The sequence below is a fragment of the Aricia agestis genome, chromosome 2, assembly GCF_905147365.1.
Source record: "Aricia agestis chromosome 2, ilAriAges1.1, whole genome shotgun sequence".
In the NCBI taxonomy this organism is placed as follows: domain Eukaryota; kingdom Metazoa; phylum Arthropoda; class Insecta; order Lepidoptera; family Lycaenidae; genus Aricia; species Aricia agestis.
The window spans coordinates 9,880,005-9,900,601 of NC_056407.1; the positions used below are offsets into that span (position 1 = coordinate 9,880,005).

General features: G+C 33.5%; 1 protein-coding gene across 5 annotated transcripts in view; it reads left to right on the plus strand.

Annotated features, from left to right (window-relative positions):
- Positions 1-558: 558 nt before the first annotated feature.
- Positions 559-20,597, plus strand: part of LOC121738774 (protein argonaute-2-like) — a 38,245-nt gene continuing 18,206 nt past the window's right edge. Inside the window, exons 1-6 of one of the 5 annotated variants that reach the window (XM_042131035.1) lie at positions 559-672; positions 16,490-16,514; positions 16,855-17,967; positions 18,043-18,251; positions 18,422-18,595; positions 20,155-20,243. In XM_042131035.1, the coding sequence (XP_041986969.1) occupies positions 16,505-16,514; positions 16,855-17,967; positions 18,043-18,251; positions 18,422-18,595; positions 20,155-20,243 (1,595 nt within the window). In that variant the 5' untranslated portion in view covers positions 559-672; positions 16,490-16,504. Of the gene's footprint in view, positions 677-16,489; positions 16,515-16,854; positions 18,252-18,421; positions 18,596-20,154; positions 20,244-20,597 lie in introns of all 5 variants that reach the window. The other 4 variants (XM_042131027.1, XM_042131044.1, XM_042131021.1 and 1 more) reach the window with 4 other exon arrangements.

The window sequence follows — 20,597 nt, forward strand, 5'->3', positions numbered from 1 at the left end:
TCTTATTATTAATCCAAACTGGGTTACCATGTTTAAAAACATGAGTACGTAAAATGATTGGCAATTAGACCTAAAATACGATGTTATATGCACGTATCTATCTAAGATGGTAAACAGGTCATGTTACCACGGTGGTGTCAATTTGACCTCTGTTACGTTTATTTTTATTGAAGGTCAGGGTGAACGTATTTTAAAGAAATAACTATTGAAAATCAAAGTTGAATATTTTGTTTTCATAAACAAACCATAACATGTTAAAAATGTCTATTTGATTTCAAGCTATATCAAAAATTTTAAAAAAATATGGTCAAGTTGCCATATTTGACGGTACCGTAGTGTTTTGTTTTTTTTTTTTTTTTGTAAATAGTGCTTAGTGTGAACATTGGTGAGAGCCTGTGGTGAGAACCAACATAGAAGAAAGACATTCCTTTTTTTTAATTTTAATCTGTTGTATTTTGTATTATTATTGTATTTTTTTTTGGAGCAAAGGACTCGTTTCCAGCTCCCAATAAATTAAAAAAAAAAAAAAAATTGAAATCGATTGATCATTATTCATTGTCATAAATTTTGCACTGTGATTTGTGATACGTGTGAAAAATTGTTTGTTTTTTGTAAAACAAAAGAATTATTAAATTTAATTGGTATACAGTATTGAGCGCCGATTGACTACAGGTAAGACTTGTAACTATACAATAATTCTAAATATCCACTATGCCTTGAGACTTTTCTACACAGATATGAATTCGTTAACTGTATTGGTAAAGATAACAAAAGGGTACAGGGAAAATTATTGCTATAAACAACAAAAACGGAAAATCTAAATATTCATACTGCCTACAAATTACCAGATTTAAATGAAGTTTGTCAATGTAAGTAAGTATAATACACACACTGGCAAAATTAGCGGAACATAGGTAAAAAGGGCCAAAACTTGAACTCAAGTGGGTCGGGCTATCTGAAAGCCTTTTTTATAGCTTCTAAGCTCATTCAAAAAATAAAATATTGAACAAAACTGGCAAGTTGACAGGTTTTTATAGCAATTATGCCCTAATAATGTTTTTCGATTATTGATGTTGTAAGTGTTCCTGATAAGAATGGCGTTTTAGCGGGGTGCAAGGTATGCTCAGCTCATTTGATTGTTTGGTTTTTGGAAGAACACATTGCTTAGATACAAAATTAGTGATTTCCCAGCATCTGCGACAGCTAGAGCTGTAACCACGATAGAGAAAGGTCACACCTACCGTTCGGTCAGTCAGGCCTTAGGTGTGTCGGCTTCCGTGGTTCATCGTAACTTTCAACGCTTCAGAGAGACTGGATCTTACGTTCTGGGAAACGAGAACAAGGCAGATATCGGGTGACAATGGTTCAGGATGACCATTTTGTAAGGAAACAAAACTTAAGAAATCGACCTCAAACTGCTATGCAGACACGAAACCTGTCGGAACAGGTCCAAGATGAACGTGTAAGTGATTGTACAGTAAGAAGAAGATTCAAAGAAGTTAAATTAAACTCAAAAGTGCCAGCAAGGGCACCAAAACTTGAGACAGGATACCGAAGAGCCAGGCTAAGATTTGCGCGTGAACATCAAAATTAGACAAGTGAGTGAAATCTTGTGCTGTACAGTGATGGGAGCAAATTCTGTGTACATTGTATTGACAGGCGATAAAGAATGTGGATAAATCATAAGGAAAGCTACAGGCCATCAAACTTACCGGAAACAGTGGCCTATGATGCAGGCTTCGTAATGGTTTGGAGTTGCATATGATTTGGAGCCCGCATGGAGCTGATGATTATAGATGATGGTACTTTGACAGTACAGGGCTATAGCACCGACATCCTGGAACTGCATGGTGTGCCTTTTACACAGTTTTAGGTAGTAATTTAAATTTTATGTGCGTCCATAGAGTAAGAAAATCTGACATTATTACCTAAACGATGCTCCGAAAGCTCCAAAATGTGTCCAGGAGCTCGAGTTGGCGCTAGTGGAGGAGTAGGAGAATATCCCACAGGAAATGATTGACAATTAAAATGCAAGCATGGAATGGCGTATCCAGGCCCTCTTGAGATCCATAGAAGGCATTACACGCTTTTAACATGGCATTTCTTTAATAAAAATGGAGAATTTATCTTAAAAACTTACTACTGAAATTTCAAAGATTTTCTTAATTTTTTGATTTTTGCTGATTTTTTCTATTTTTCACGTTTTTATGGCCTAAATTTATATAAAATTTATTTTTTAATAATCAATTAGTAAATAAATAAATAAATATATAAAAATCAGTGAACAATTAAAAAAAAATTGAAAATGTTGTTATGTTCCTCTAATTTTGCCGGTGTGTTTATAATTTTGTGATTGCATCACATATTCAGTATTCTAGAAATTGCTAAACTTTATTTTCTAAATTTGCATGTAGTCAGTAGTAAACTAGGGGCTGGAATATAATACACCATGTAATCTATCCATCTATACATCTACACATATAAATAAAATTTGAGTGGTTTGTAATATTGAAAGTACCGTTTTTTACTAAATGCATATGAATGTATATAGGGTATAAAAACTAGGGAATGTTATTATTCGACAAATTTACTATTCGAATAATTCGAATATTTTGCAAAAGTTTTCGAATAATTCGAATATTATTCGAATACTTAAATTTTTTTGAAAAATGCTGAAAACTCTGAATAAAAGTAACAAAAAGCTTCGTACAACCATGTACAACCTATTTTGTTAATACTATGAAGTAAGAAATTCTTATTTTTACTTTTATCAACATAAATATTTGTAAATGACATAGTTAATTTTTATTGTCAAACACTTTAAAATGTATATTTTAAGGTTACAGCTGGGCAATTAACGAAAGGCTGTAAAGTGTAAACCATTTTCGATCGTAGCACCTTTTACTTTTCTCATGTGATTATGCTTAATCTTGCTAGGCAGCAGTTGAGATTAAATAATAATAATATGATATTCGACGTTATGGTATCTGTTCATTAATACTAAGCCAGCTCATCCGTCTTTTTGATATTTTCAATCCACATTCACCTAGTTCACCTTCACCTGTGTCAACGCGGCCCGAAATTATAAAAAAGGGCCACTAGAAAACAAACACCACAACAAAGAAAAAAAATTGCAACGAAGCCCTAGGGGAGAGTGAAACAACTCTAGAGCTGGTGACTTTAGTAATATGAAGTTTGATAACGCCAATAACATGATATTAAGGAGCCATCGACATTTTTTGATACTAACTGTTTCAATTATCAGTCGAGGACTGCCGCGGTAAAGCTATTGAATAGCTTAACCGCTTTAATATTTATCAACTTGTCGAATCATAGATCACATATCGCAAGCTTCAAGCCAGAAGGGTGTATAAAAAATGATCTTTTGTATTTTAACTACATATTTTAAGACTCTCAATATTGCACTTACATTTATTACCTTCTTAAAAAACGAGTTTGTTTTATATACACCCTTCTGGGTTAAAGCCCGCGATTATATAGTTATTACGGTAGACAAAAATTTGAGAAAGCTTGAAAGAAGTCAATGGTATAATGGTAGTATATATATATAGGCAAAATAACGTCAACGGCGACGATGAATGGTCGTATACTCATTAGTTAGACTAAAAACAGATTAATATATATATATATATATATATATATATATATATATATATATATTATATATATTAATCTGTTTTTAGTCTAACTAATGAGTATACGACCATTCATCGTCGCCGTTGACGTTATTTTGCCTAAAGACATGCAAATGAAGATATAAACTCCTTTCAGTCATAGATTTCAGTATCGTCAGTAATGGTCGCTCACGATCTGTATCCATTGACTTCTTTCAAGCTTTCTCAAATTTTTGTCTACCGTAATAACTATATTATATCGCGGGCTTTAACCCAGAAGGGTGTATATAAAACAAACTCGTTTTTTAAGAAGGTAATAGATGTAAGTGCAATATTGAGAGTCTTAAAATATGTAGTTAAAATACAAAAGATCATTTTTTATACACCCTTCTGGCTTGAAGCTTGCGATATGTGATCTATGATTCGACAAGTTGATAAATATTAAAGCGGTTAAGCTATTACACATATCATTAAAGATGTAGAATATATGTAGAATATTCATAAATAATATTATTTTTCTGAAATAAACTTAATTGTGTTCTTATTCCATGTTAATTTTATGTTTGATAGCATTTTAAACAAAAATAAAAAATATTTTGACTATTCGAATTATTCGAAAAATAATTTGGCGAATATTCGAATAATATAATCGTCGAATATTCGAATAAAACGAGTATTCGAATATTCGAATAACATACCCTAATAGACACCAAAACAACATTTTTTACAATTTTTGTCTGTATGTCTGTCTGTCTGTCTGTTTGTTCCGGCTAATCTCTGAAATGGCTGGAGCGATTTTGACGGGACTTTTTTAGGCACATAGCTGATGTAGTAAGGAATAACTTAGGGTACTTTTTATCCGACTTCCGAAAAGGAGGAGGATATATTTCACTTTTTTTTATAAAGGAACCTTCAAAAGGGGACTTTTTTCTCTTTTCTATTGTCTTTGTTATCACATTTTGCTGACGCAGACGAAGTCGTGGGCAACAGCTAGTTAAATATACATCAGCTAAGTATAAAAAAACTTGAAAAGCTGGGATTATAAATTATGTTAATACATTAATTTATAATCCCAGCTTTTTGAGTTTGACTTTTACTCGATCGCACAAAAAGTCTGTCGTCTACGATCTCCCTAAAAGATTCATATGTATAGGCTTGTCACTGAAAAATCTGCCATTTTTCCTAGTGTGTGTGTTGCAGTGCATTTTTTTACCAATAAAACATTACACGTAATGTTTTATTTGTAAAAAAAATGTATGATAAAAGCATAATTTCAAAGTTTTTGGCTCACATATTAATATATCTTATAGGGATATTATTAAATGCACATCAGAATAATTTTTCAGCACACTACCTTAACTCCGCTAATTAACTGAATGCATACCAGAAAAACTAATGCCGATCAAAAAAAACAATTGATTAACTGAACATGTCCTTCAAAAAAACTTAAACATTATACAAAATAAGACGACCTTTATAACCGAATTCACACCAAAAATATGGTTCATACATCAAATATATTATTTGTAAAACTAAAATTTAAATTGTTTATCAAACATACTAACTTGCACTCTAAATTCGACAATCTTACAACGGAATTTATAAAAACGATATCGAAAGGTGCACCACAATAAAATCAATTTCTATTATCAAAACAAGTCTACAAATTGACAAATCGTGCAACTAAAATATTTTTAACCTAACTTTATTTTTAAACTTTTTGTTTCTCTGTTTTACTGAAAAACATGTTGGGGCCTCCTCATCTAACGCCGCACTCACTCCTTTGCGCTCGCTCTTTACTCTTTAGCGACCACAGTATCTCTGTGGTCGCTAAAGAGGTCTTGATCTATTTCTGTGTTAGCGACAAAGATTTTTGGTAATTATGATGAGATATGTTGAAAGATTTTATCATTCCAAAACTATATAATTCAAGGTTACTTGATAAAAATTAAAAATTAAGAAAAAATATCAAAATTCACTACTGTATTGTAATTGTATGGGTTAATAAATTTATTAATGACGAGCTTTTGCCCGCGGCTTCGCTCGCGTTAAGAAGTAAGAAGTATTATATACAAACTTTCATCCCCTATTTGAACCCCTTGGGGTTGGAATTTATCAAAATCCTTTCTTAGCGGATGCCCACGTCATAACATCTACCTGCATGCCAAATTTCAGCCAGATCCATCTAGTGGTTTGGGCTGTGCGTTGATAGATCACTATGTCAATCAGTCAGTCACCTTTGAGTTTTATATATATAGATTCTTAAATAATTAATAGCAATGTTGGCCCAATACGACTTGATTGGGTTAGGCTAAGGCGGGAGCGTAGCGCAGCGTAGCTCCCGCCTTAGCCATCGTGCTTATTTTTTGTGAACCACCCAGAAGTAGGAGCCCCGCGTAGCGGGGCTCCGTCGACTCAATATTTGAAGCCAGTTGTTTTTTTCTTTTTTTTCTTTAGTAGCTTGTCAACCCCTAGAGTGCAATTCCTAAGCCGGAGGCTTAATTTTTTTTCAATATATCGGTAAGGAACCCTTTGTGCGCGAATCCGACTCGCTCTTTGCCGATTGTTTATTATTATTGTTTATAAACTGAGTTACCATTCACTATGCCAAAATTTAGTCCATGTTAAATTAGCACTTGATGATTTTTATGTGTTCTTAATTATATGAACATAACAGATTAAATTGGGTTTTATTTAGAATAAATGATGTTCCTAAAAGTAATTTAGGTGATGGTTTTCCTTTAAAAAGTTGTAATTAGGGTGCATAATTAGTGTGCAAGTCAGTATTTTTGGTGAAACTTTCAAATATTTTGATCGAGAAAAGGGAATATACAGATATTGATTTAAATACATGCCTATTGCCTATCTTGTATTGTACGAGACGACGAAAATATAGATTTTATAGTTTAGTTATATACAAGAACATTTATAGTTTAGTTTGTTCATAATAGTAATAGGTTTAAAATACTTTAATTTAATTCATAGTTATAGGTTTCATGTAAGAGTGAGACGGAAATAAATGATCTCGTATTGTGTCTCTTATTCCCAAAACCAAATAGTTTAATAGTCGTGTAATACTTACATTTAATAGTTAATTTGTTTAATTTGTATTTTATCTCTAGTTCTGTTAAATTTAAATAGCTTTAATAGTAAAAATAGTATAATTATATCGTTCATTGTAAATTTCGTGTTAGCGTAGGATAGACATATACGAAGTAGCATGTAATAGATAGAGATAGATAGATTAGTTGCCTTTTTGTACCAAATTTTCATAGTTTTAATAGTTTATATTTGATTATTGTATAGAAACAGGTAAATAATATAGTGTTTAGAATTAGTAACATAGCATAAGTCTGTACGAAATAGTGTAAATATTTAGAAACAATAAAGAAAGTTTGGCGGGGGCGAGGTGATAACGGGACCGATAACGGGACCACAGGTCAGGCCCATTGTTTTAAACCTAGTATAAATAAAGGGCCGGGCCGGCCGCCAACCAGACCGCTCCGAGCCAGCCTACCTAGAAGAAACAGCAAGACAAGAAGAATCGGGAAAATATTGGGGAATTATTGGGTCATCGCTACATCGGAAACAGAAGAAAGGCTGGCCGGAAATCGCGTCTACCTCGACCCCCGCTAATAGTACAATAGTGACGAAGTGTTTTCTTTCGACCACCCAGTACAGAAGCCGTTCTCGAGTAAATTCTCGCACGGCAACACTGTACATATATATATATATCGATCTAGCTAGGAATTGTTTTTAGAAAATGTCTTTTTATTCGTGTTTTATCGATAATCGATAAACTGCAAAATATGACTCTTCCTGACATCTATTGGCGAATAATAATACTATTTTGTAAGCAACTAATTGCTTTAACGACACAACAACAGCTAAAGCTATTCCAGCAGATGGCGTTGTTAAGTAACACGAAGTCAATGAGTGTTTGCTATACCGAGCAAAGCTCGGTCATCCAGGTACTTGATATATAATATATACATAGGCGTACCCAGGTTCTGGGCCAGGGGGAGGGGCAAATCAGATTTTTTATAAGCTAGGTGTTTATAAAGAATAAAAAATTAATAATTTTTATATTTAAAAATATTGTATTGCAAACAAGTGGCAAAAAATCATTTTCTTAATTTTTAATTTTTATAGATAAAAGTACTAGATAAGATACTTAGTATGCGTCAACATGATCCAGGGTCGGCGTAACAGAGGTCGACCCAAAAAAAGGTGGCGCGACGAACTAGATGCGTTTGATAAAGAGTGGCCAACAACATCACAGGATTGTGAACTTTGGAAAGAAAGAGGGGAGGCCTTTGCCCAGCAGTGGGACACTGTAGGCTGATAATTATAATAATAATAAACTATTTAAACTAGTACATATTTATTAAAATTTAACTATCTATACATAATATATGTAATTTTATTGATAACTATGAAATGCTATGAAACCCAGAATACAAAATACCCTAGATTGATGTTTTTTATTGTTTATTTTTTAATTGCTAAAATTCTTCAAAAATATATATTTACGCCCATATCATTGTCATTGCCACAAGTTCTCCTCCATTTGGCTCAACCTCATCATAAATGTTATTTCAAAATGTTGGTTCTTCTCGCCGGGATTTTTTATTTTATTTATTTATTTAGTTGTTGTTTGACAGTACATTATTGTTCCCGATTGAAAAGTTTTAAGTACCTACATTATTTGCCTCTTATTATCTTAGATAAGGAAATTCCTTAAGCCTAAAATGTTTTGTTGAACAAATGACATATTTTTAGGGTTCCGTACCCAAAGGGTGAAAACGGGACCCTGTTCATGAGCCTCCTGTCTGTCCGTCTCCAGGCTGTATCTCAAGAACCGCTTTAGCTAGAGTTCTGAAATTTTCACAGATTGTGTATATCTGTTGCCGCTATAACAACAAATACTAAAAACAAAATAAAATTAATATTTAGAGGGGGCTCCCATACAACAAACATAATTTTTTGGCCTTTTTTGCTCGATATCAATAATGGCAACAGGTAGGCACCTGATATTTTTACAAAGGCTTTAATTATATGTCTACTTCAATATTTAAGAATAATATTAAAATAAAATAAAAAATTAAGTGGGGCTCCCATACAAAAACACAAATTTTCGCCTATTTTTCCTCTATAACGGTACCCTTCGTGCGCGAGTCCGACTTGCACTTGGCCGATTATTTGAGTATAATTATGGTTGCATTCCCTTGGAAATGGAAACCTTGGAAATCTTGAGGGAACAACAAATGCTCGGCAATCATTATCTATATATTACGTGAGCCAAAAACTTAGTATCCCATTTGACGAAAAATGGGGCGACGTAGGTGAATGAAGTTTTGCACAGTAGTTTATAATATGGTGAAGGAGTGCATCGAGCTAATATTATTTTGAAATTATGCTTTTATCATACATTTTTTTAACAAATAAAACATTACACACACTACAACACACACACTAGGAAAAACAGACAGACAGATTTTTGATTGACAAGTCTATACATACGAACATACATATGAATTATAGTCTTTTTAGTACAGTTAATGAAGGCAAAAATCAGGCACAACCTCCGATTTCGTTGAACCTCCATCGATTTGGATGAAATTTTGGAATTGAGTATGTTTTACCCTCTACTTCAAAAGTGACATACGCTCGTATTGCGCTTTTTGTATTTTTAGGGTGAAATTCACCCCTTTTTCAAAAAGGAGGAAAAATGCAGATCTAACCATTCTGGCTTTAGTAATTGTGTTTAATTAGATAAAATAAACGTTTTTACAATATTTTTATGCCTGATTTATGATTCTAATAAATTTTTAACCCTTTTAACAACCACCCCTTAAATGAAAAACTATGAAATTTTTTTTTTTGTATTTCTGAGTTTCTAAATATTACATACAGGGTTTGTTTCATATTTATGATATAATTTTTGGTTGACGATGAAATTTCAACACTTACAAACTACTCTCTTGATGCAAAATCACTGTAAAACTATTGGTTAATAAACTTAAGCCTATTAAATTATTGTACACGAGAGAAGTAAAATATTATTTACTAAGTATGTATTAAAATTATAATTATTGCGAAATTTTTTTATCCTTAAAAACTACGGCTTGTCTTAATAATAGTTCTTACTTTTTATCAGCTAGTTAAACCTGATAAAAAAGTTTGGATGGAACGTTAATTTATCTTATAATTAAATAGTATTTTAAAAAGATAAAACCGACTTCAAAATTGTACGAAGTTGAGAATTAAAATTGCCTTATCTCAAAAACTACTGAACCGATTTTGGTGAAACTTGTAGTGTTCTCTAAGTTGAATAATACCCAGTACAACAAAAAAATAATTACTTAAATCGGACTTTTTTTGAATTGATTTGAAATTTTGCATATTTGTTCAGAAATTGAAATAGACTAACATATACAAAAACTGGGCAGTTCTTGAAATATTACATACACGTTTAATTGATAACCTCCTTTTTTGAAGTCTGTTAAAAAATAAACACATTTTTATTCTAGTTCATCACAGCTCTCAGCTGAGCCAAAGGATAAGAACGGGACCCTATTACTAAGACATCGATGTCTGTCCGTTTGTCCATCTGTCTGTGTGTCTCCAGGCTGTAACTGAAGAACCGCTATAGCTAGACTTCTGAAATTTTCACAGATTATGTATATCTGTTGCCGCTATAACAACAAGTACTAAAAACAAACTAAATTAAATATTTTAGGGGGCTCCCATACTACCAACGGTATTTTTTTGCAACTTTTGCTCGATATCAATAACAGCAACACATAGGCACTTGAAATATTCACGACATACTCAGTTGTATTTGAACTTTAATAATGAATAATAAAATTTAAGGGGGGCTCCCATACAAAAAAAAACACAATTTTCAGCCTATTTTTTGCTCTATTGTGGTACTGAACCCTTCGTGCGCGAGTCTAACTTGCACTTGACCTTTTTATTTTTGGATTGTCTATTGTTTTCCCACTGATCTGAAATTAATAGCAGGTTATCCCCTTTCTATCGAATCTCACTAACCTAGTGGGGATTTTGAGAGTAAAGGAAGAGAGAAGGCTCTAGTGTACTGCGCACACACTTGAGCACTGTAAAATTATTCCTGCCTATCACCAAAACCGGTGTGGAGGTATTTTAATTGTTATAATTTAGAAAATATACTAAAATATTCAATAGACCACGTCATCCTCGAAAGCCAAACCACTTTTTCCAGTAAATGTTTACCATTTCTTTCACTTTTTCCGTCCTGAAAAGACACATACACATACCCATACATAACGTGTATTTAGTTTAGTACCTATTGACACGTTTTCCTACAATTCAAGAATACTAAATCTCTGCTTCGAATTTTGTTCAAAAAATAATTTATTTGTTTTATTACCATAGCTCCCTTAATTTTCTAGTTGTCAGGTTCAATTAAAAAACATTTGAAAGGTAATTTCAACAGCTTTTAGATCATGTTAAGAAACCCTTTTTATAGCCCTTAATTTTTAAAATAAAAAGGGTTAATAAGTGCTGGTTACGTGGTTATCGCAGTAAAATCTTGGCTATTTTTCATGCTACAAAAATAAAAAGGAAACCAAAAGCTTTTTTAAGAAACGAACTCAAATTTTGTTCTTCATGTTTTTACGAATATCCAATATTTTAAAAGTTATATCCAAAAGAAAATGAAATTTACGAAAATTTGAAAAAATTAAAATTTTATGAAATCATATTTTTTTTCAAAAGTAAGCATTCTAAAGCAGGTTAATTTTTTGAGGTCATAACTTATACTAAAATAAAGAAAAGCCTTCAGGGATAATCATAAATTTGAGATATTGTAGAAATGGTGAACGTTTTATTTTTCATTTTTTCCAAAAAAATTCGAAAAACTGTAAAAAGTTAATAGCATTAAAATTGAGCAAGTTATGATAAAAATAAGATGTGTCATCTTATTTTTATCATTACTCAATAGAAAGGTAATTTTAAGTACTTTAAAAAGTGTTCAGGAAGTATATGTCATTAAATGCATCAATTTTCCGTTATTTGTGTATGAATGTTTAGATTAAAGTACTCGCCGAAAAAAAGTATACATATAATCACCTATATTTCACTTTAAATTAAAATTAGAAGGTTATTAAAATTAGGCATTTATTTGTTATTTTATTGACTTTAATTTAGGTTATAACACATTTTTCGTAAAAACGTATAGTTTTTGAGTTATTTATGAAAAAGCGTTTTAAAACATGTAGTTTTATCTCGAAAAATCACAATCTTCGATCTTTAATTACTCAGAAAGTTTTGATTTATTCCAAAAACTTTATAAAACAAATTTTGCTTAAAATTTGTCTGTTTGTCGATTTTTGTGGTTTTTTTATTTAAAAATATTTCACCCCCGGGTTGGCATCCACCCCCTTTGTTTCTTAGGGTATCCCCCACCTACTCACCAATTTTCATGAAAATCGATGGAGGTTCAACGAAATCGGAGGTGAAAACCTTCAGTGACTCCACTATTTATTCATGGTTGAAATCTGTTGACAACAAGGTGACAAATTGAAAATGGATTATACTTTTTTTATCGAATCTTAGAATATTAGATACTATTAGACAATGCTTACACGGCCAGTCTGAGAACAGCTGAGTCCCAGAGACAAGAGTTGAAAAAAATATGATAAAGTATTATTATTACTATAAAAACTACCAACGAAAATTGGTTTGAACGAGATCTAGCAAGTAGTTTTTTTATACGTCATAAATGGTAAACCTCAATTTAACTTTGATTAAATCAACTGAAATATAAAAATAAATCAAAAACCTCTTAATTTCATACAAATAAACCTTACTGCTGCTGCAGAACCCTTCATGGGCGAGTCCGACTCGCACTTGGCCGGTTTTTTAAATCTATACTTAATATTATACTATAACTCATGCTACGATACTATAAAGTTCAAATTCCGACCGCGCAGTGCTAAGTGACTACAATTATATTTGCCTACATGTGCGCTCTCTTTCTATCGCGTAAGAGGCACCCTTTCTGACGAAATCAAGATTGTCACCTTTTAGAAAATAAAATAATCTTTTAATTACTAAAGCTACTAATAGCAAACTTTTTTATAGTAATAATCAAATTTTAGTAACCCAACGTATATCTATAATATAAAAATGAGTCGCTGAATGTGTTGCTAAGCGCAAAACTCGAGAACGGTTGGACCGATTTCGCTAATTCTTTTTTTTAAATATTCCTTGAAGTACGAGGATGGTTCTTACGGAGAGAAAAAAAAATTAAATTTCCTGAAAAAGTCTAAAAACAACACTTTTATATATAAAAATGGATTTTCAATTGTCTTAGTAACGCTAAAACTCGAAAACGGCTGAACGGATTGGGCTAATTTTAGTCTTAAAATATTCGTAGATGTCCAGGGAAGGTTTTAAAGTGACACGAAGTTCACCGGGACAGCTAGTTTTATAATAGTTTTATATTCGACTAGCTGTTGCCCGCGACTTCGTCCGCGTGGACTTCAGTTTATAGCGCGCGATGTCAACAAAATTGGTGTCAAATGCTTTTATAAAAAAACCCTGGTACCCCTTAAATCAATATAGCTGTCCAGTGTGCACACAATAAGTATTTCATTTTTTTATATTAAACTTTATATTTTATGCCAAATTTTAAAGCTTGTTTAGCCCCCCAATTACACAACTTTACCCATAAACTATTTATCATGGATAGGTTTAAGGTTACGTCACTGCACAGATAAAGTACTGAGTTATTTAATACCTACCGTAGAATAGATCAACAATCGAAAAAAATCGAAACTTAGATGGAAGATGATACCACCTCTTATAGAAAGACTTTTGAGCAAGCGTCAGCGCGATGTAGAAGACGCACGGCGCCATCTATTATGAATTTTTGGAACTAACTTAATTTGAACAAATTTACGCATTTTCACCCCCTTACAACCCTTTTTTTCAGTAAAAAAGTAGCCTATGTCCTTTCTCAGGCTTTAGACTATCTGTATACAAAATTTTATTACAATCGGTTCGGTAGTTTTGGCGTTTGGCGTGAAAGCGAGACTGACAGACAGACAGACAGACAGAGATACTTTCGCATTTATAATATTAGTATAGATTATGTGCACACTGCACACCTGTTTTTGGGTATTTAGATTAATTAAGGGCCGCGTTACACCGGAATGGCAGCGGCGAGGCGAGCACTTTCAGCGCTGCCATTCCGGTGTAGCGCGGCCCTAAGAGGGATACCAGTTACCAGGGTTTTAAAAAGTTTTTAAATTTAACACAAATTTTGTTGACACCGCGCGCTATAAACTAAAGTCCACGCGGACGAAGTCGCGGGCAACAGCTAGTTATGAATAAAAACAATATATAATAAAGTAGGTATGATTAGTTCTGTTACAATAATGAAGTAAAAAATAAAACGCCATCTGTTTTCATATATTAGAATTAAAATGTTGATTGCATTGATTATTTTCTGGATGGAATACAGGCCAACACGGTACACTCGAACTCCTTTATTTAGCGCCTTCTGTTGTCAACTCTTCATTTTATATGTTCTTTATTTTATGTGTGTGTTTGTAACTGTGATGTGCGCAATAAAGTATATTCATTCATTCATTCATTCATTCATTCATAATGCATGCATTTCTAATATATTATATTAGAAATGCAGTATGAGTTCTATAAGATAAGATAGATTGATTATTATTATACCAAGTGATAATATTATTAAACATATTATTCTAACGTATTAAAAACTATAAACAAAAACATAATAACTAATTATAAGTATGATTAGTTCTATGTTACAATGAAGTAAAAAATAAAACGCCATCTGTTGAGTCGTATTAGAACTAAAATGTTCATTGCATCGATATATTTCTGGATTTTTTATAATATTATACATAAAATATATTTAAGATTTTTGAAATATTATTTTAATACACATCCAAGACCCAGGAACATTGAAAACTTTTTGTTCCGCCTGCGGGACTCGATCCCAGGACCCGCGGGATGAGCGCTGGCCACGCGCAATGCGAATTAATTTTCATCGATATTTTCATGGAAATAAGATATTTTCCCACATCAAAATGTAGCCTATGTCCTTTCTCAGACTCTAGAATAACTGTGTACAAAATTTCATTGCAATCGGTTCAGTAGTTTTGGCGTGAAAGCGAGACAGACAGACAGACAGACAGAGATACTTTCGCATTTATAATATTAAGTATGGATTATAGTGTAGGAGCTCGTCAGGAATTTTTACAACTTAAACATAGTAACTTGTGTTTATTTATGTGTAGTATGCGGTTTGTTTGTAACAAATTGGTTTATTTGCTATGTTTGTGTATTTTTTTTCTTTTTTTGTATTTTAAAGTCTTAAATTACTTTAATGAAATATTTCTTTGACTTTTTTCAATTGTTCATATTTATCAGATTAATAACGATTCTGTCACAGCGGTTAAATCAGTACGTAGATATATGCGACGAAAAAATCTTGAGCGCGCGTCACCGCTCGCTTGTGAGTCCCTTGTGATCTGCCCCTTTAAAGAGGTACTTACAGTTCGATACCTAAACGCGCGAGTGGGACAGGCCTGGTATAGCTAAAGATTGTACAACCCCCTTGCACCCGCCTAACTGTTACGGCTAGAGCTACGCCTCGTGTGAAGCAAGATACACGCACGCCAAGTAAAAACGGGTCAATATGACCCGACGTCATAGTGTAGTATTTTCGTGACTAACATTTATTAGTATTAAAATAGATCGAAGATTAAAATATTGTTTTGCCTTATTTGTTACGTTTTGAAGAAGAATGTCATTAACTAACAGTCCAGTAAGGATTTTAGAGTTATTAAAAGAGTTATACTTTGACGATGACGAGTCTCAGGCTGCTTTAGGCATTGAACTTGAGGACCACGTATCTAGGTAAAAGTGAAAAAATTCCTGGAACTTACAAAAGATATGAAGTCTGTTCATCTAAAAAAGATAAAAAAAAAACACTTCACACATGCACAGCATGTCCAATTTTTATATGCTAGGGCATGATTACATATTGTGATAACTGTAGTAGTTCTATAACTCTGAATGATGAAGTAAAAGACTGATTTCTTTTTATTTTCATGTTAGTAAGTTATAACAATCTCTCTTTAAAATCATTAGTAAATTTTTTCCTTCATAGGTAAGAAAATTTTGCGAAAATATAAAATTAACGTACATATTTAGTTTTCAAGGTTGATTTTAAATCTGCCATGAAGAAAGTCAATAACAAAAATATTTATGTTATAACTTATACACAGGTTTTTTTTAATTTTACGCATAATTAAAGTCCCCTTTTTAAATAAATAATAAACAAAATTGTGGTAGCTTGCTTAGTTTAAATAAAAAATTATCTACAAAGTTTGGGCCAAAATGACCCGACGTCATAGTCCCTGTAATTATTTTCACGTCATTGACGCCGGGTTAAATATTAAATATTCGTTATCACATACAAGTGTGGGAAAGTGATGCAACATCCAGTAATATGCTATTTTGTGTTACCTCCTAAACTCCATTTAAAGTTTCAGTAAACCACTTTACTGAATCGACCGACTTGTCATCCTTGTCGGTATTGACTTTTACTTAGACTTTGCCTAGACTTTGGACCTGAAGAATGTACTATAAGTAGCAGCAGTCAATATTGTACTTTTAACCTAATTAATATGTATTTGTTATAGGTTACAGTGTATTTTTTACAGTTACAACTTACAACTATTATTATGTAATAATATATAATTTAACATACTTAATTGTTTTAAAATAATTAAATTTAATTTCTTAAAATTGACTTGTTTCAGATAAAAAAGTAGAAAATGGGACGAGGTATTTATTATTTTATATTTTGAAATGTTATTTAAAGCACTACCCTCTTTTTGTTCAATTTTGATCAAAATGATGACAAAAAATTTAAACTGAACCAAATTAAAGCCATTTTTTCTTATGTTTATCATGAATAACTGATTACTTATTAATGTTTCAATTGATATCATAGTAGTCCATGTTAATGTTTCAATTGATAAGTCCATATTGAGTTTGTGTTATTAAAATAAAATAAGCCTTTATAGAAGATTATGGAGTACAACATCTCTCGTCTCTATTCCTATTTTAATTAGTCCTATTTTAATTATTATTAATTAAGTGTTAATTTTTTTCATTCATACAGGAGGTAAAAAGAAGAATAAGAAGGATGGGCAAGGTGATGGTGATGAACCAAAACCTACAACGTCTCAAGAGGCAGAAGTTGAAGAAATTACTACAGCAACATCCACATTACAAGTTACTGAAAGTGCGACCGCTGAAGTAAAATCTGAACAAAAAAAACCTCAAGATGATGATGATGATGAAGGTGGTTTGGGCTTAGGTTCTAGTAAACCTCGCAAAAAAAGGAAACCCAAATCTCAAGCTGCCAAACCTCCTCCAAATCCCCAACAAGTGCCTGGTTCCCAGGTTCAGTCTGGGCAACCTGGACCAGAACATCAAGTTCCCCCAGGCCTTGGACAACCACCTGGCCAACCCCCTGCATTTTCTCAAGGTCCTCCTGGATTTTCCCCTTCTTCTGGGCCACCACAGTTCCCAGGTGCACCGCAACAGTACCCTAGGGGACCTCCACAACAATATCCAGGAGCTCCACAACAATACCTAGGAGCTCCACAACAATACCCAGGAGCTCCACAACCATTGCCAGGGGCTCCACAACAATACCCAGGGGCCCCGCACCAATACCTAGGAGCTCCACAACAATACCCAGGAGCTCCACAACCATTACCAGAGGCTCCACAACAATACCCAGGGGCTCCGCAACAATTCCCAGGGGCTCCACAACAATACCCAGGGGCTCCACAACAATATCCAGGGGCTCCGCAACAATACCCAGGGGCTCCGCAACAATCCCCAGGGGCTCCACTACAATCCCCAGGGGCTCATCCATTCCATGGAGCGGCACGGCAACGTCCAACGACTCCACAACCATTCTCAGGAGCTGCACAGCAAGCCCCAGGGGCTCCACAACAATACCCAGGGGTTCAACAATCATTCCCAGGAGCTCCACAGCAATACCCAGGGGTTCCACAAGAAGCCCCTGGAGCACCGCAACAATATCCAGGAGCTCCACAAGGTCCAGGCGCGCAACAATTTCCAGGAGCTCCACAACAACGGCCAGGAGCTCTACAACAACGTCCAGGAGCTCCACAACAACGTCCAGGTGCCCCACAACAACGTCCACAACAAACAGGATGGGGGAGAGGACAATCTCCCCAACCATCTCCTCAAACAGCAGGTGTCCCACAACAACGTCCACAACAAACAGGATGGGGGAGAGGACAATCTCCCCAACCATCTCCTCAAACAGCAGCACCTGCACAACAGCAGGTTGCCCAAAGACTACCACAACCGGCCCCGGCGGTACAACCATCGGATACGGCAACACTTCACGCTAAACAACCCACACAAGCGTTGTGTCGTTTCCAGATCCCTCGTAAAATTATGGGAGAAGATCTAACTTCTCAAAGGATTAAAGTTGTCACCAATTACCTAAGAATGCAGTTTAAAGATATAAAAATAGTAAGTATAAACTTTTTTTATAAAATTGAGAAGCTAAAATAAATGAGACACTTAACATTTTACTGTACCATACTTGATAGTCGATAGTTGATACTTAGATTTTTGATATTACCCATGTTGTCAATATTGATACTGTGTTAAGGCTTGTTAAATTATTTTTTTCATTTCAGCACCGTTATGACGTAAATGTGAAACCTGACAAGCCAAAGAAAATGATGCCTAAAGTATTTCAACAAGTAAAAAATAAATACTTTAAAGATCATACAATTGCGTTTGATCAAACTAAAAACATGTTTACACTGAAACTAATAACTAGAAGTGTAACAGATACATTGGAAACAGGTGTAAGTATGCTGTAATGACATATATTATTAAGAATAAGTTTTGCCAGCGGTTTCACTGACTTACTTTTACATGTATACTGGGTTTTACATAAAATAGGTATAATAATTTGAAATACCTAATGTCATTATATTGACACTTAATAATATTGTGGCTCGATTTACATGCGTCTGCGCGAGTGAGCAGTTTGGCCGCAACACCACGAAATTACAAGCAATTATATTGTATGTAAGTAAGAGGGAACGCTAACACTGTTTTTCCATACAAATTCCCAATATTCTTTTATACAATATTGGGGTCTGTTAAAGCTATGCCTCTACGTTCGATTTTTCTAAATTAACTAATAAATAAAAAAAAATATGACAACCCCATACCCCGCCAATCCACTTTTTCTTTAATTTTCACTTTTCCTGAGCGTGTAGTTCGAAAACGGATGAGAATTTGGAAAAACAGTATAGAATCTAATTTATAGAGAATTTAATAAGCTTTAAAGCCATCATAGAATATTTTTTTGCTACAACGCATAGTTTTTTAGTTATTGACGAAAAACAAAACCAAAAATTTAGAGAATTGTCCCCTCCCTCCGGCTCACCTCCTAGACGTTAGGACTTTTAGTATGTTTTGTCCCTGATCACCCTGAATAAGTTCCACCAGAAATCGCTTAGGTTCCCGCTCACGCACTCTATACCCTCTTTTGAGTCATTCGTTAACCGGACTACTGACCATAAAACAAATTTAAAAGCACGAAGGGTTCCGTACCGGTATAGAGCGACAGTAGACAAAAAATTGTGTATATTGTATGGGAGCCCCCCTTAAATATTTACTTTATTTAAATTTTATTATCTTATATATTTAAACGAGCAATTCTTGTATATATATATATATATGTTGGAGCCGATTCCGAGATTATATATATATATATATATATATATATATATATATATATATATATATATATATATATATATATATATATAATCTCGGAATCGGCTCCAACGATTTTCATGAAATTTAGTATATAGGGGGCTTCGGGGGCGATAAATCGATCTAGCTAGTTAAATAGCTAGTTAATTATTAAAGTACAAATATAATTAAGGATTTTGTGAAAATTTCAAGGGCCTAGCTGTTACCGTTATTGATTACGAGCAAAAAAGGCCAAAAAAAAACACGTTTCTTGTATGGGAGCCCCCATAAATATTTACTTTATTTTTAGTATTTGTTTAAAACGGCAACAGATATACATAATCTGTGCAGAAGTCTAGCTCTAGCGGTTCTTGAGTTACAGCCTGGAGACAGACAGACAGACAGACAGACGGACAGACAACGAAGAGTACTAGGGTCCCGTTTTTACCCTTTGGGTACGGAACCCTAAAAATAGTTTCATACAATTACTTGTTGTCTCGTTTTGTGTAACGGCCGAATCGTCCGTCCGCTCAGGCGTATATAAATCGACCCTAAAATATTTTTTAACTTTATTTTCATAACATTACAACGGAGGAATTGTTAATTATCAAAATACACTAAGCATTAAAAATTATTAAAACTATGACACTTATTTAAGGTGGAGGTTTTAGACGACAACAATGCAGCAATGTCATTCCAAGTTGTTATTAAACACACTGGTGTTATTGATTTGTCTACCATATCTAAGTAAGTATATCAAATATGTTTTAAGTAAGAGAAATGTCAAAAGTCATACTTTTCCCAATTAAACCCGTCGATTGTGGGAAAACGAGACTATAGTAAATTGGACGCTGTTAAGCATTCGTGTACTAACACACAAAAATTACGTATTGAGTTATGAATGCAGTTATGTTCTGTAGATGATTTAGAACAAGACTGCATTCAAAATTTAACAACAAAAAAAATTGTGGGTTAGGACACTAATGCTTAACAGCGACCAGTTATTCTATTGTGTCTCGTTCACCGGTGAGCTTATGGGGCTTGATGAATTATTGAGCAATTGTCTGCATCAAAACAAGTAACTATATTATTCGGACAAGA